The sequence below is a fragment of the Haematobia irritans genome, chromosome 2, assembly GCF_050003625.1.
Source record: "Haematobia irritans isolate KBUSLIRL chromosome 2, ASM5000362v1, whole genome shotgun sequence".
NCBI classification, from domain to species: domain Eukaryota; kingdom Metazoa; phylum Arthropoda; class Insecta; order Diptera; family Muscidae; genus Haematobia; species Haematobia irritans.
In genome coordinates, this window is record NC_134398.1 from 127,460,539 (window position 1) to 127,477,023 (window position 16,485).

The 16,485-nt window shown below is 37.5% G+C and overlaps 1 protein-coding gene across 1 annotated transcript in view; it reads left to right on the forward strand.

Moving 5' to 3' along the window:
- Positions 1-16,485, forward strand: part of LOC142226223 (putative G-protein coupled receptor CG31760) — a 289,440-nt gene that overhangs the window by 225,316 nt on the left and 47,639 nt on the right. Inside the window, exons 7-8 of the mRNA XM_075296111.1 lie at positions 8,900-9,192; positions 9,285-9,438. Coding sequence (XP_075152226.1) covers positions 8,900-9,192; positions 9,285-9,438 — 447 coding nt within the window. The remainder of the gene's footprint in view (positions 1-8,899; positions 9,193-9,284; positions 9,439-16,485) is intronic.

Genomic DNA, 16,485 nt, shown 5'->3' on the forward strand with positions numbered 1-16,485 from the left:
TCCATTCGTTTTATAATTTCCATTTCTGTGTAGATGAAGTTATTTCGTTTTCTCAACTATAAGAGTATGCTATACACACATACACACCATTCCTATTTTGTTTATTGTTGGCACATACAATAAAAAGCACAGACCCGCTCACAGCCTGCATTCATTGACTTCTGCCAATCAGTGCTGCCGCTACTACTTCAATCGAAGTATTTTGCTTCATTTTCACAAAATTTACTCTCCTCCTTCTTCCAAAAATCTGCTTCACTTTTTGTTCTGCTTCAAATTTTTAAATTTTTCTCCATATTACCTAATTGTTTTTCCTATTCCTTTAATTACGATGAACATAGCGGTTTTAATCATTGAATTATTAACCGATTCCAATAAACACAAGCATTGGAGAAATGCGTATATTCAATACGCTTTCAAACATTTTTTCAAAGAATTACCTTAAAATTCAATTTGAGAAATTGTTGGAAAATCGCGTTCTCAACAAAAAACAGACATTACCCTCAAAAGTAGAATTCAACACGTTAGCAACAATTTCTCAACATATTAGCAACAACTTTTCAAACTAAATTTCATTTTAATGCTTCAAACCTATTGGAAAATTTGTTGAAGGCAGGCAATTTGCAAGGCCATTTGGGATTCACTATCAAATTGATATGGTGTTACATGTGAAAAATACTCATCCTTGTGTTTGTTGGGATGTGGACCAATTTTTGCATATACTTACACCATGTACCAAATTTCAGCCGGATCGGATGAAATTTGTTCCTCTTAGAGGCTCCGCAAGCCAAATCGTGGGATCAGATTATATGGGGGCTATATATAATTATGGACCGATATGGACCAATGTTTGCATGGTTGTTAGAGATCATATGCTGAAACCATGTACCAAATTTCAGCTGGATCGGATAAAATTTGCTTCTCTTAGAGTCCCCGCAAGCCAAATTTGGGGGTCCGTTTATATGGGGGCTATACGTAAAAGTGGACCGATATGGCCCATTTGCAATACCATCCGACCTACATCAATAACAACTACTTGTGCCAAGTTTCAAGTCGATAGCTTCTTTCGTTCGGAAGTTAGCGTGATTTCAACAGACGGACGGACGGACATGCTCAGATCGACTCAGAATTTCACCACGACCCAGAATATATATACATTATGGGGTCTTAGAGCAATATTTCGATGTGTTACAAACAAAGTTAATATACCCCCATCCTATGGTGGAGAGTAGAGGTGTGCGCGTGAGGGAGTTTTCACGCACGCTCACGCACGCTCACAAATTCAAAATGTCATTCACGCACAATCACGCACGCCTGTTTTAGAATTGCTCACACTCACGCACGCCCACGAATGAATTCGTAACATTCACGCACGATCACGCACGCCCGTTTTTGAATTGCTCACACTCACGCACGCTCACGAATGAATTCGTAACATTCACGCACGATCACGCACGCCCGTTTTGGAATTGCTCACACTCACGCACGCTCACGAATGAATTCGTAACATTCACGCACGAAGGTTTTTATTGATTCACGCTCACTCACGTTCACGAACCAAAATCCTGCAAAGATAAACACTCACGATTGCAGAATAGTGACTACCGCACGCTCACGACGGGATATATCAACTCACGCACGTTCACGAACAACAAACTTATTCATGCACACTCACGATTCGAAAAAAAACACGCACGCTCACGATGTAAAATGCAACTCACGCACGTTCACGACTATTATACTTACAAAACAAACGAAAAAATGTAATTCACGAATGAGTACGAACTTAAAAACTTACTCACTCTCGCTCGTGATACAAATGAGCTACCCACACAAATTCGCCAAAATATTTCTAATTAAAAATCTGAAGTTGAAAACGTACTCAATTAAAAAATTAACAGATACAATTAACATTTTAATCAAATCAAAATATAAATTCAATTAAAATTTGGATTGATTTTGGCCGAAAAACTTAATTAATTTTTAATTGAGGCAATCAATGATTTATAGTGTTATTGTTTACTTATTTTATTTTTTATTATATTATAATTACATATATTATAATTATACTATACAGAATTATTTTTTTTACATCTAAGCCAAAATTTAATGAACCAATGAAACCAATTATTTCCGAAAATTATTAATTTTTTATTTGGAAGTATGTTTTCAATTTAAAAATGTAAAAATGTTCAATCATTATTATACCCTTCACCACTACTGTGGTACAGGGTATAATAAGTTTGTGCATTTGTATGTAACGCCAAGAAGGAAAAGTCTGAGACCCATCGTTTAGTATACCGATCGTCTTAGAATCAAATTCTGAGTCGATTTAGCGATGTCTGTCCGTCTGTCTGTCTGTTGATGTATTTTTGTGTGCAAAGTACAGCTCGCAGTTTTAGTCCGATTGTCCTAAAATTTGGTATAGGGTCCTGTTTCGGCTCAAAGACGATCCCTATTGATTTTGGAAAAAATCGGTTCAGATTTAGATATAGCTGCCATATATATTTTTCACCGATCTGGTCATAATTGGCGTGTATATCAACCGATCTTCCTCAAATTCCGTACATCCGAATATTTTATGAGTCTCGAAAAACTTGCAAAATATCAGCCAAATCGGTTCAGATTTAGATATAGCTCCCATATATAGCTTTCTCCCGATTTACACTTATTTTCCCACAGAGGCCAATTTTTGCTCCGATTTAGTTGAAATTTTGCATAGGGAGTAGAATTAGCATTGTAACTATGCGTGCCAAATTTGGTTGAAATCGGTTCAGATTTAGATATAGCTCCCATATATAGCTTTCGCCCGATATGAACTTATATGGCCCCAGAAGCCAGAGTTTTACCCCACTTTGCTTAACATTTTGCACAAGAAGAACGTGAATTTCATCGTGAGATTGAATTTTTCGTGAATGTGAGTTTCTTCGTGAGCGTGAATTTTCTCGTGAGCGTGAATTTTTCGTGAACGTGAATTTTTTCGTGAACGTGAATGTCATCGTGAGTGTGAAGTTTTCGTGAATGTGAATTTCTTCGTGAACGTGAATTTCTTCGCGAGCGTGAATTGTTCGTGAATGTGAATTTTTTCGTGAACGTGAATTTTGTCGTGAGCGTGATTTTGAAAAAAATTTACTCACGCACATTCACGAACAGAATTTGATGTTCACGCACGATCACGCACGACACATTTTTGTTCAGTCCCATTCACGCACATTCACGTGATTTGGTCAAAATTTCATTCACGAATCACGTGACTCACGCGTGAATCACGCGTGTCACGAAAATTTCGTGTCACGTGCACACCTCTAGTGGAGAGTATAATAAAATGAACTCTATTATTTTGTTTTCAAAAATGAATGCTACTTCAATTTTATTCAATCTACTCCACTTTTTTCCAAAATCTACTTCACTTAATTTTTCACCAGCGGCAGCACTGCTGCCAATCAACTGATCGACGATTGTGTTTGTCTTTTGTTTGATAGTTACTTCGTGTCCCATACGAAGTTTCGTCGTTGCTAAAGCAAAATATTCTATCTTCACTAAAAATGTTTTGATTTACTCGTATCGTGATGATTACTTCAAAACCAAAATATTGAAAAGAACTGTAAAACGATTCCTTTTGAATGTGATGGCTCTGCAATGCTTGACACTGTAATCGCTTTACAGTGGTTTTGTTTTATTCATTAATCGAAGTATTCGTGGAGTGTATTGCCTTCACTAGAACATCGATTACATCGAATAGGCTTGTGCAGGCCTTTGTAGCTAAGGTATTCCTCAAAACTCAAGTTTTAGATATCACTTATCAATCAATGATGTCTGTATTCAACGTAATATTTAGCTTCTACAGAGTTTCCAAATTAATCCGCGTTTGCATAAAATAACGCCCCAATTGTATATGAATTAACACCACAATATTTTTAAAATAATTTCATCTACATTTGTATTTCACAATAAGTTTCATATATTCAGGAACATAAAGAAGTTCGTTTGCGTTTCTTGCACCCGAAATTATGTCGTAATTCATGGGTTTTCAAATTCCCACGGCTGAATACAATTGTGAACTGACTAGATTATTCCTTATATGTTATACACATCACTTAATAGGCTGTTCAGTATTTCAAACAGTAAACAGTATTCAAATTTAGGTAAAATGAAATAACGCCCCAATATATATTTTTGGGATTTTATTTCACTATTTAGTTTGCGGCGTTATTTCATTATGAACTAAAATCCCAATCTTGAAAATTAAATAAAGCCCCAAGAAAATGAAATAAAGTCCCAAAAAGTTTTGTTTTTTTATCGGTATAAACAATTGGGGTCTTATTTCAATTTCTCTTTGGGGGGCTTTATTTCATTGGGGCATTATTTCGTAGAGCCAAAATATATGTTTTTGCTGAGTTAGTAATCTCACAATCCAAAATATATGTTTTTTTTGCTGAGTTAGTAATCTCACAGCTAACTGCAATATCCATATGAGTACTTGGTGCCGTATGATTGTTGTGGGTCACCACATAAAATTCATCATTCGCCCCTTGTACTACATATTGCTCATTAACACTATGCTATATTCACAAACTGAATTTCCGCTGAAATCCACTTAAATTTGAATAGAATCTCAATAGGGGAAATACCACCAAATTTTGTAGTGATATTCCAAAAAAAACTTTCGATCTCTTTAGCGCACTCTTTACACCCTTAAGACTACTTGTTTTGTAAATGTATATGTGTTTATATGGATTCATTCAAATTGTTTTGCTTTGTTTGTGTTATCATTGTTCACAATCTTTGGTTTCGACAAAAAAAACAATCGGAGTTTTTTTTAATCTTGTGTTATTTTTGAGCGTTTAAGGAGTTTTTAGTTTGCTCCAAATATAAGCTAAACCAAAATATAAGCTAAACAAAAACAACATGGGTAGCTTTTGCGAAAATATTTGCGTTTTTCTTTGTAAACCACAAATGTTGTTGTATCTACTAAAAGTACATAAAATCGTAATTTTTGCTCAACACTAGAGATTTGTAAAGAAACTTGGTACATAAAATGTGAGGTTTCTTCTGTTAAAGAAATAGAAATACTACCCTAATGGCCTGTGTCTCTGACATGGTTAGGTAATTTTTAGTGTGGCTGGCACACTTAAACTAACAATACTTGATGCATTTCAATTTTATAGATGAGTCCGTACTGGATTGCATACAAAATTCTACAAAAGACTGTCCTCCACAATCGAATTACTTGGGTTGTAGTCAGTGCTGCCGCTAGTGAAAAATTGAGTGAAGTAGATTTTGGAAAAAAGTGGAGTAGATTGATTAAAATTGAAGTAGCATACATTTTTGAAAACAAAACAATAGAATTCATTTTATTATACCCTCCACCATAGGATAGGGGTATATTAACTTTGTCATTCCGTTTGTAACACATCGAAATATTGCTCTAAGGCCCCATAAAGTATATATTCTGGGTCGTGGTAAAATTCTGTGTCGACCTGAGCATGTCCGTCCGTCTGATGAAATCACGCTAACTTCCGAACGAAAGAAGCTATCATCTTGAAACTTGGCACAAGTACTTGTTATTGATGTAGGCCGCATGGTATTGCAAATGGGCCATATCGGTCCACTTTTACGTATAGCCCCCATATAAACGAGAAGCAAATTTCATCCGATCCAGCTGAAATTTGGTACATGGTGTAAGTATATGGTCTCTAACAACTATGCAAAAATTGGTCGACATCGGTTAATAATTCAATGATTAAAACCGCTATGTTCATTGTAATTAAAGGAATAGGAAAAACAATTATGTAATATGGGGAACAATTTTAAAATATGAAGCAGAACAAAAAGTGAAGCAGATTTTTGGAAGAAGGAGTGACGAAGTAAATTTTGTGAAAATGAAGCAAAATACTTCGATTGAAGTAGTAGCGGCAGCACTGGTTGTAGTGCAGGTACCGATGACATATATGTTGAACCTCCTTAGCATTGTTTTTTAAATTTTAATGTAATGGTCTAACATATAGAGTGGGAGCCACCGTGGTGCAATGGTTAGCATGCCCGCCTTGCACACACAAGGTCGTGGGTTCGATTCCTGCTTCGACCGAACACCAAAAAGTTTTTCAGCGGTGGATTATCCCACCTCAGTAATGCTGGTGACATTTCTGAGGGTTTCAAAGCTTCTCTAAGTGGTTACACTGCAATGTGGAACGCCGTTCGGACTCGGCTATAAAAAGGAGGTCCTCTGTCATTGAAATTAAGATGGAATCGGGCAGCACTCAGTGATAAGAGCGAAGTTCACCAATGTGGTATCACAATGGACTGAATAGTCTAAGTGAGCCTGATACATCGGGTTGCCACCTAACCTAACCTAACCTAACCTAACATATAGAGTTTATGTTAGAAAAAAAGGTAGAATAAAAACCAAACATAAACCTCTTTATTTTTTGCTATTTATATAACAGTTTGGCTGATAAGTCCCCGGTCTGACACATATATGGCGTCTCTAGTATTAAATGTATATTATTTTTATATAGTACCAACCTTCAAAAGATTCGTGTCAAAATTTGACGTCTGTAAGACAATTAGTTTGTGGGATAGAGCGTCTTTTGTGAAGCAACTTTTGTTATTGTGAAAAAATAAAAAAAAAGGAATTTCGTGTTTTGATAAAATACTGTTTTCTGAAGGGAAAAAATACGGTGGAAGCAAAAACTTGGCTTGATAATGAGTTTCCGGAAATCAACAATAATTGATTGGTATGCAAAATTCAAGCGTGGTGAAATGAGCACGGAGGACGGTGAACGCAGTGGACGCCCGAAAGAGGTGGTTACCGACGAAGACATCAAAAAAATCCACAAAATGATTTTGAATGACCGTAAAATGAAGTTGATCGAGATAGCAGAGGCCTTAAAGATGGTCATATTCTTCATCAATATTTGGATATGCGGAAGCTCTGAGCAAAATGGGTGCCGCGCGAGCTCACATTTGAACAACGTGTTGATGATTCTGAGTGGTGTTTGCAGCTGTTAACTCGTAATACACCCGAGTTTTTCCATCGATATGTGACAATGGATGAAACATGGCTCCATCACTACACTCCTGAGTACAATCGACAGTCGGCTGAGTGGACAATGACCGGTGAACCGTCTCCGAAGCGTGGAAAGACTCAAAAGTCCGCTGGCAAAGTAATGGCCTCTGTTTTTTGGGATGCGCATGGAATAATTTTTACCGATTATCTTGAGAAGGGAAAAACCATCAACAGTGACTATTATATGGCGTTATTGGAGCGTTTGAAGGTCGAAATCGCGGCAAAACGGCCCCATATGAAGAAGAAAAAAAGTGTTGTTCCACCAAGACAACGCACCGTGCCACAAGTCATTGAGAACGATGGCAAAAATTCATGAATTTGGCTTCGAATTGCTTCCCCACCCACCGTATTCTTCAGATATGGCCCCCAGCGTCTTTTTCTTGTTCTCAGACTTCAAAAGGATGCTCGCAGGGAAAAAATTTGGCTGCAATGAAGAGGTGATCGCCGAAACTGAGGCCTATTTTGAGGCAAAACCGAAGGAGTACTACCAAAATGGTAACAAAAAATTGGAAGGTCCTTATAATCTTGTATCTCTCTTGAAGGGAACTATGATGAATAATAAAAACGAATTTTGACAAAAAATGTGTTTTTCTTTGTTAGACCGGGGACTTATCAGCTAACCTGTTAAAGAACAGTCTATAATTACACAGAGATTACAGATTGGTTGTGACAACCGAATTTATTGCCAGCCTTCTTTTTGCAGTTGTAGCAATTACTAGTTGACAGTTGCATGGTAATTAGAGAGCCAATTTTCAATTTTCAATCAGATGAAATTTACTTTTCCAAGAGGTCAAAATCTGTGGATCGATTTTAATGGGGGATATATAGCCCCCATTATGGACCGATATGGACAAATTTTTTTTACGGTTATTAGAGGGCAAATACTGACCTCACGTCCCAAATTTCAACCGGATCGGATGAAATTTTCTTATCCAAGAGGCTCTGGAAGACAAATCAGTGGATCGATTTATATGGGATCTATAAAAGAGGTCCGATATGGCTCATTTGCAATACATCCCGACCTACACAATAACAAATATTTGTAAAAATGTTCAAGACGATAGCTTGTTTCGTTCGGAAGTTAGCATGATTTCAACAGACGGACATCACTAGATCGACTCACAATATCACCACTTTATGAGACATGAGACCAATATTTCAATATGCTACATCCTCCACCGTAGGATGGGGTTATAATCCTATAGTGGAGATTATAATTATTTGTTTCAATTTAAAATTAAACACGTGATGGATTGACATCTATGTTAGTGTAACGAAAATTATACTTTTTATAAATCCTCCAAAGTTTCCAATATTGATATTGGAATCGCATAACATTTCTGATGAATATTCAGTTACTATGGAAATAATGATGATTCACTGGCAAATTCTTATTATCTCCTAAAGTCTTTGCGCCTTAAAATCATCATATTTTAAATTTTCCAATATTCCATTTGGAATATTCGATCTGCATCATGTTATCCCCCTTCATCCCCCTCCGTCCCCTTTCCAAAACACGCTACCCATAACAACTACAAGCGCCAAGGGCATACAACCACATAAAATTTAATGATGTTAAAAATGGCAATAGTTTGCCTGGATGAACTTTGTTTGGGGTCGGGGGTGTTAAACATTTTAAAATTGTTATTAACTTCTCTTTTGTGTTCTTTCGTTTGTTTGGTTTCCTCTGGATCTTTATTGTATTTCCTGTGCAACTCACGTTTCCGTTCACACTTCCTTCTTTCTTTTGGCTTCAAATTGCTACGCAATGTAACACATTGATGGAATGCTTCGCTATGCCAACAACATCGACGTTACAACTAAACGCCACAGTGTGACTATCGTTTACCCTCCTCGGATTCACCGACAATAACAACAAGTAAAATTTTGGCAACGGCAAATACATGGTCACGTGGAGCCTACCAATGTTTGTGTAAACGTGGCTACTATTCCATTCGCCATCCAGATGGTTTTAACGGCACCATTATGGAAATTGCCTGGAAAGAACATCAGGATAATATTAGCAATTATTATGCTGAAGTGTTCACATGCCTAAAATGTGCTCCTGGATGTGAATCGTGCACAGGACCTGAACCTTGTTTGGCCGATTACAATTGGCCTTTTAGGTAAGTTCTCACGGGAGGCGGTGTGCTGGGTGTAATCGGGAAATGAGTCCTTATTGTGAGCCCACAAAATTTCCTTTTTCCTTTCATTTCAGAATATCATTGCTTACCATTTCGGTGGCTTGTGCTGTGGGCTGTTGCATCCTGGCTGGTTATTTATTCCATCATCGCAAGTTGAAAGTCTTCAAGGTAGCCAGTCCAATATTTTTGCTAATCACTCTCATCGGATGTTCCATTATGTATTTGGAGGTAAGTTTATTATTATGACCATTACAATAATAATAAAGTATAATTCCCAATTATACATTTTATGGAGAGCTATAAAAAAGGGCGAATCAAAACGGAAACGATTTATGTATTGAATGAATATTCATTTCTTGGTCTTAATTAAAAGCGGATAAAAGCGATATGGTAAATAGGGAAGTCATTGTATAGATATATGTGGGTGATTTGATAAATACTGAAGCCACAAATAAAGAAAACTTCTCGGACTCTCCGCCACCGCCAGAAAACAAATAAAAACTAGTTTCGATTGCGAAGTTAAAACAAATTCTATACACACAAAAAATAAAATATGAATTTGTACATTTTTATAAATTTATGAACTTTTTCATAAAAAATGTGTACACTTACATAATATATTGTTTTCGTAAATACTTCGTAATGAAATTATGAAGTCTTTAATAATATATAGGGACGGTTTCATAAAATTAATGAAACTTTACTTAATACATCAAAATATACTGGTTTTCTCTTAGCGTAAGAGAGTCGCAACATCCCAGCGGCGTAAATCGAGAGCACTTTCGATTTAAAGCATTCACGGAGCCCTTATTTTAGAGGCAATACTCATACGATTAGGTCTTATAAAATAATCCCTTTTGTAAGCCCTCTTCCTTCTTTACAAAAAAAGTTGATACTCATTCATCATTCATTGCAAAAGCCAGGCCTTTAAAAGGTCTTTATTTACTAAGATCGCTATCCCTTTTCTCATAGCATACTTGTCGAGGCCTTTTGAAATGGCTTATCTGGGACATGTGTTTAAAGACACATTTTAAAGAACTCCTAATAGGCCTTGTTTGGTATTGTGAATTACAATGTTTTCTTGCAACGAGGCAAAATAAACCAATTTTTAAAAAACAACTCATATTCTCATAGCAAGCTCTTATAATTTACGAGACCTTTGAAAAGCCCTTATGCCGTAAGCCAATTTATAAGTTTTTCGACAACGGGTCACAAACAATATAACGGCTTTAGAAAAAAACAAGTCATGTTCTCATATGCGCACTTCTTTAATCTAAGAGACCTTTGATAAGCCCTTATGCCCTTAGAAGGAACATACTAACATCGTGCACCAGATTTCAATCGGATTGGATGACATTCACACCGCCAAGAGATTTTGGAGGTCAAATCTGGGGACGGTTTATGTTGGGGATATACCCAAATGTGTTTGTACTAGGTTTCAATTCGATAGATTGTTTCGATCGGAACCCAACGGAGAGTGGGACTGACGGACAGAATTTCAGCCAAAATATACATATATACTTTTTGGTGTATGAGATCAATACTTCGATTTGTTACAAAGAGAATGACAAATTTATTTATAACAAGTATGAATGGTATAAAGTCAGGTTAGGTTATAGAGAAATGGAACTGGTTTCCACTTAGACCATGTTGGTCCATCGTGATTCCTTATAGTTGTTTCTTTCGTCTTCATTATCTATCTACCTCCGCCAGGATCAATCTCGTCACATTTGCGTTTTTAAAAGGATTTCTAGATATTCCATCTAAAATCCTTGATAAAGGCAAGCATATCCTTTTGATTACAGTCTCGTACATCAGTAATACCATGAAAGATAAAGGAACAATGTATCTTGTTTCTCCTAAATAATATGCCGGACACTGGCACAAAAAATTGGTAAGAGTCTTCCGTAGCCTTCGGGTCTAGGCACCATCTACAAATACCATCCGTCATTAAGCCTATCCTTACCATGTCCTGTTATGATACTCATTAACGGTCTCAAATCCTCTCTATGCGTCGGCATTAGAAATCCAGAGTTCTTACTACTCTTGTTGTTCCATATCAGCCCGCAGAAGAAGTTCATCGTCTTTTCCATAAATCATTGTTTAAAAAATGACTCCGTGTGTATATAAAGATAGCGGGAGAAAACGTCCGCAACGATGTTACCCGTGCCTTGTGCACCTTTCTTAACCATCACATCTTCCTCTTCGTTACCCCTTATTCCATAATGTCCAGGTATACAGCACAGAATAATATTATGCGGTTCAGTGAGAATTCTACAGCTCAATAACAGATACTGGTCATATAACCGCCAATGAGAAAGGGATGGCTTCATTCTCCCAGTATTCCCCGACCAGCTTTTGCAACGAATACAGTTCCGCATAGGTCTTCTTTAGACGAGCTGCCGTATTTTCCAAGCAGTTTACTGTGGAATCTAAGTTAGCTCCCAACTACTTGGCCGATTTCGAGACAATCAATCTCGTTGCTTGAAATTGTGGGTCCTTATACACGACGGTTGTCATTCCTGATAAGCAATAGTTCCATCTTCTTTGGGTCAACGCCCAAACCACAGTTCCTTGCCCAGTCGGATAGAACATTTAAAGCCTCACTCATTATATCGGAGATCTTTTTCTAAAGCCATTAAAACAATATCATCCGCATACGTCACTATTTTCATCCCTTTGTCGTGAGGAAAAATCAGAATCTCATTTACTATGTGTAACCACAGTAAAGGCGGATATCACACCCCCTTGGGGTAGTCCTCTTTTGTATTTCATTCCATATTTCTACGATATAACTACCCTTCAATACAGTCGACTATGAAATCACTCACTCCATTTTTTTTTCAATGCAAGTAAAGGGTGATTCTTTTGAGGTTAGGATTTTCATGCATTAGTATTTGACAGATCACGTGGGATTTCAGACATGGTGTCAAAGAGAAAGATGCTCAGTATGCTTTGACATTTCATCATGAATAGACTTACTAACGAGCAACGCTTGCAAATCATTGAATTTTATTACCAAAATCAGTGTTCGGTTCGAAATGTGTTTCGCGCTTTACGTCCGATTTATGGTCTACATAATCGACCAAGTGAGCAAACAATTAATGCGATTGTGACCAAGTTTCGCACTCAGTTTACTTTATTGGACATTAAACCAACCACACGAATGCGTACAGTGCGTACAGAAGAGAATATTGCGTCTGTTTCTGAGAGTGTTGCTGAAGACCGTGAAATGTCGATTCGTCGCCGTTCGCAGCAATTGGGTTTGTGTTATTCGACCACATGGAAGATTTTACGCAAAGATCTTGGTGTAAAACCGTATAAAATACAGCTCGTGCAAGAACTGAAGCCGAACGATCTGCCACAACGTCGAATTTTCAGTGAATGGGCTCTAGAAAAGTTGGCAGAAAATCCGCTTTTTTATCGACAAATTTTGTTCAGCAATGAGGCTCATTTCTGGTTGAATGGCTACGTAAATAAGCAAAATTGCCGCATTTGGAGTGAAGAGCAACCAGAAGCCGTTCAAGAACTGCCCATGCATCCCGAAAAATGCACTGTTTGGTGTGGTTTGTACGCTGGTGGAATCATTGGACCGTATTTTTTCAAAGATGCTGTTGGACGCAACGTTACGGTGAATGGCGATCGCTATCGTTCGATGCTAACAAACTTTTTGTTGCCAAAAATGGAAGAACTGAACTTGGTTGACATGTGGTTTCAACAAGATGGCGCTACATGCCACACAGCTCGCGATTCTATGGCCATTTTGAGGGAAAACTTCGGAGAACAATTCATCTCAAGAAATGGACCGGTAAGTTGGCCACCAAGATCATGCGATTTGACGCCTTTAGACTATTTTTTGTGGGGCTACGTCAAGTCTAAAGTCTACAGAAATAAGCCAGCAACTATTCCAGCTTTGGAAGACAACATTTCCGAAGAAATTCGGGCTATTCCGGCCGAAATGCTCGAAAAAGTTGCCCAAAATTGGACTTTCCGAATGGACCACCTAAGACGCAGCCGCGGTCAACATTTAAATGAAATTATCTTCAAAAAGTAAATGTCATGGACCAATCTAACGTTTCAAATAAAGAACCGATGAGATTTTGCAAATTTTATGCGTTTTTTTTTTTTTTAAAGTTATCAAGCTCTTAACAAATCACCCTTTACAACCGTTTCAATTCTTGTATTATTAAAGGCGCCTTTAATATCCAGAAAAGCCGCCTGTTTATAAAGGGTGATTTGTTAAGAGCTTGATAACTTTTTAAAAAAAAAAACGCATAAAATTTGCAAAATCTCATCGGTTCTTTATTTGAAACGTTAGATTGGTCCATGACATTTACTTTTTGAAGATAATTTCATTTAAATGTTGACCGCGGCTGCGTCTTAGGTGGTCCATTCGGAAAGTCCAATTTTGGGCAACTTTTTCGAGCATTTCGGCCGGAATAGCCCGAATTTCTGCGGAAATGTTGTCTTCCAAAGCTGGAATAGTTGCTGGCTTATTTCTGTAGACTTTAGACTTGACGTAGCCCCACAAAAAATAGTCTAAAGGCGTCAAATCGCATGATCTTGGTGGCCAACTTACCGGTCCATTTCTTGAGATGAATTGTTCTCCGAAGTTTTCCCTCAAAATGGCCATAGAATCGCGAGCTGTGTGGCATGTAGCGCCATCTTGTTGAAACCACATGTCAACCAAGTTCAGTTCTTCCATTTTTGGCAACAAAAAGTTTGTTAGCATCGAACGATAGCGATCGCCATTCACCGTAACGTTGCGTCCAACAGCATCTTTGAAAAAATACGGTCCAATGATTCCACCAGCGTACAAACCACACCAAACAGTGCATTTTTCGGGATGCATGGGCAGTTCTTGAACGGCTTCTGGTTGCTCTTCACTCCAAATGCGGCAATTTTGCTTATTTACGTAGCCATTCAACCAGAAATGAGCCTCATTGCTGAACAAAATTTGTCGATAAAAAAGCGGATTTTCTGCCAACTTTTCTAGGGCCCATTCACTGAAAATTCGACGTTGTGGCAGATCGTTCGGCTTCAGTTCTTGCACGAGCTGTATTTTATACGGTTTTACACCAAGATCTTTGCGTAAAATCTTCCATGTGGTCGAATAACACAAACCCAATTGCTGCGAACGGCGACGAATCGACATTTCACGGTCTTCAGCAACACTCTCAGAAACAGACGCAATATTCTCTTCTGTACGCACTGTACGCATTCGTGTGGTTGGTTTAATGTCCAATAAAGTAAACTGAGTGCGAAACTTGGTCACAATCGCATTAATTGTTTGCTCACTTGGTCGATTATGTAGACCATAAATCGGACGTAAAGCGCGAAACACATTTCGAACCGAACACTGATTTTGGTAATAAAATTCAATGATTTGCAAGCGTTGCTCGTTAGTAAGTCTATTCATGATGAAATGTCAAAGCATACTGAGCATCTTTCTCTTTGACACCATGTCTGAAATCCCACGTGATCTGTCAAATACTAATGCATGAAAATCCTAACCTCAAAAGAATCACCCTTTATTCCTTGTGTTCATAAATCTCTCAACCTGAAGCACTAGAGGGTGTAGCGCCAAATCCACAGAGTTGCCCTTTAAATAAGCATGTTGACAGTTTGAAAATCTCCCGTTCAGTTGATTCCTTTTGTGGCATTCAATACCACGAATACATCCAAAGGTTTCTTAACCGTCTTGAAGATTGTTCTCCTACAAAAGAGATTGATATTTGTACCTAATTAGGTAAGGTAAGGATGAAGAAAGAATCAAAGTTTTGTGCCGCCGGCTGATAACCACCTAAGCCAGTAGTCGGCTGGCTGTAGGCTTTTCGAACTCTTTGACAGATTTTTCAGTTTGTTTCCAAATAGGCTAGATTCTAAGTCACACACTGAAAAAAATATTGCTGTCAGGCCAAATAGTTTATGGTCTTTAATACGAATGGGAATTTTGTTTAGCATAGAAGACGCATTTCTCTGGCATAAAGTTATTTTCCTTGTCCAAAAGTCGATAAACTTTTAAATTAAATCGTTTTCTCCTTATAGTTAGGTGAATCGACTTATAAATGGGTTTCTTTAAACCAAAGAAAATTTTGTTTGTCTAAGGTCCAGTCCAGTCTCTTTGTCTTATGTACACCCAATGAAAAAGTCATGAACGGTGTGTACGTTTCAAAACGATTCGTTCGTGACAGTGAATCAACACACATGTGGTGTCAAATGGGGAACAGGCGGTGCCAATCTGAAAACGATATAATAACACCATACGTTGTCAAAATAACAACCAGCGTCAATGATATGAAAATGTATTGGTTACGAAATTATATTAAAAAACCGCTACCGTGACTCGAACCTGGATTGTCTACACCATACGTGTTAACAGTCGCCTTAGCACATTGCACCATCGACGGCGTTGCCATGACTTGCCAACTTTATTATACCCTGCACCACTTTGTAGATCTAAATTTTCGATACCATATCACATCCGTCAAATGTGTTGGGGGTATATATAAAGGTTTGTCCCAAATACATACATTTAAATATCACTCGATTTGGACAGAATTTGGTAGACTTCTACAAAATCTATAGACTCAAAATTTAAGTCGGATAATGCACTAGGGTGGAACACAATGTTAGTAAAACAATATGGAAAACATTTAAATCTGAAGCAATTTTAAGGAAACTTCGCAAAAGTTTTTTTATGATTTATCGCTCGATATATATGTATTAGAAGTTTAGGAAAATTAGAGTCATTTTTACAACTTTTCGACTAAGCAGTGGCGATTTTTACAAGAAAAATGTTGGCATTTTGACCATTTTTGTCGAAATCAGAAAAACATATATATGTGAGCTATATCTAAATCTGAACCGATTTCAACCAAATTGGGCACGCATAGCTACAATGCTAATTCTACACCCTGTGCAAAATTTCAACTAAATCGGAGTAAAAAATTGGCCTCTGTGGTCATATGAGTGTAAATCGGTCGAAAGCTATATATGGGAGCTATATCTAAATCTGAACCGATTTCAATCAAATTTTGCACACTTGACTATACTACTAATTGTACTCCTAGTGCAAAATTTCAACCAAATTCGGCCAAAAATCTGGCTTCTGGGGCCATGTAAGTCCATATCGGGCGAAAGATATATATGGGAGCTATATCTAAATCTGAACCGATTTCAATCAAATTTTGTACACTTGACTATATGACTAAGTGTTATGTTTGTACAAAATTTCAAGCAAATCGGTATAAAACTCTGGCTGCTAGGTCCATA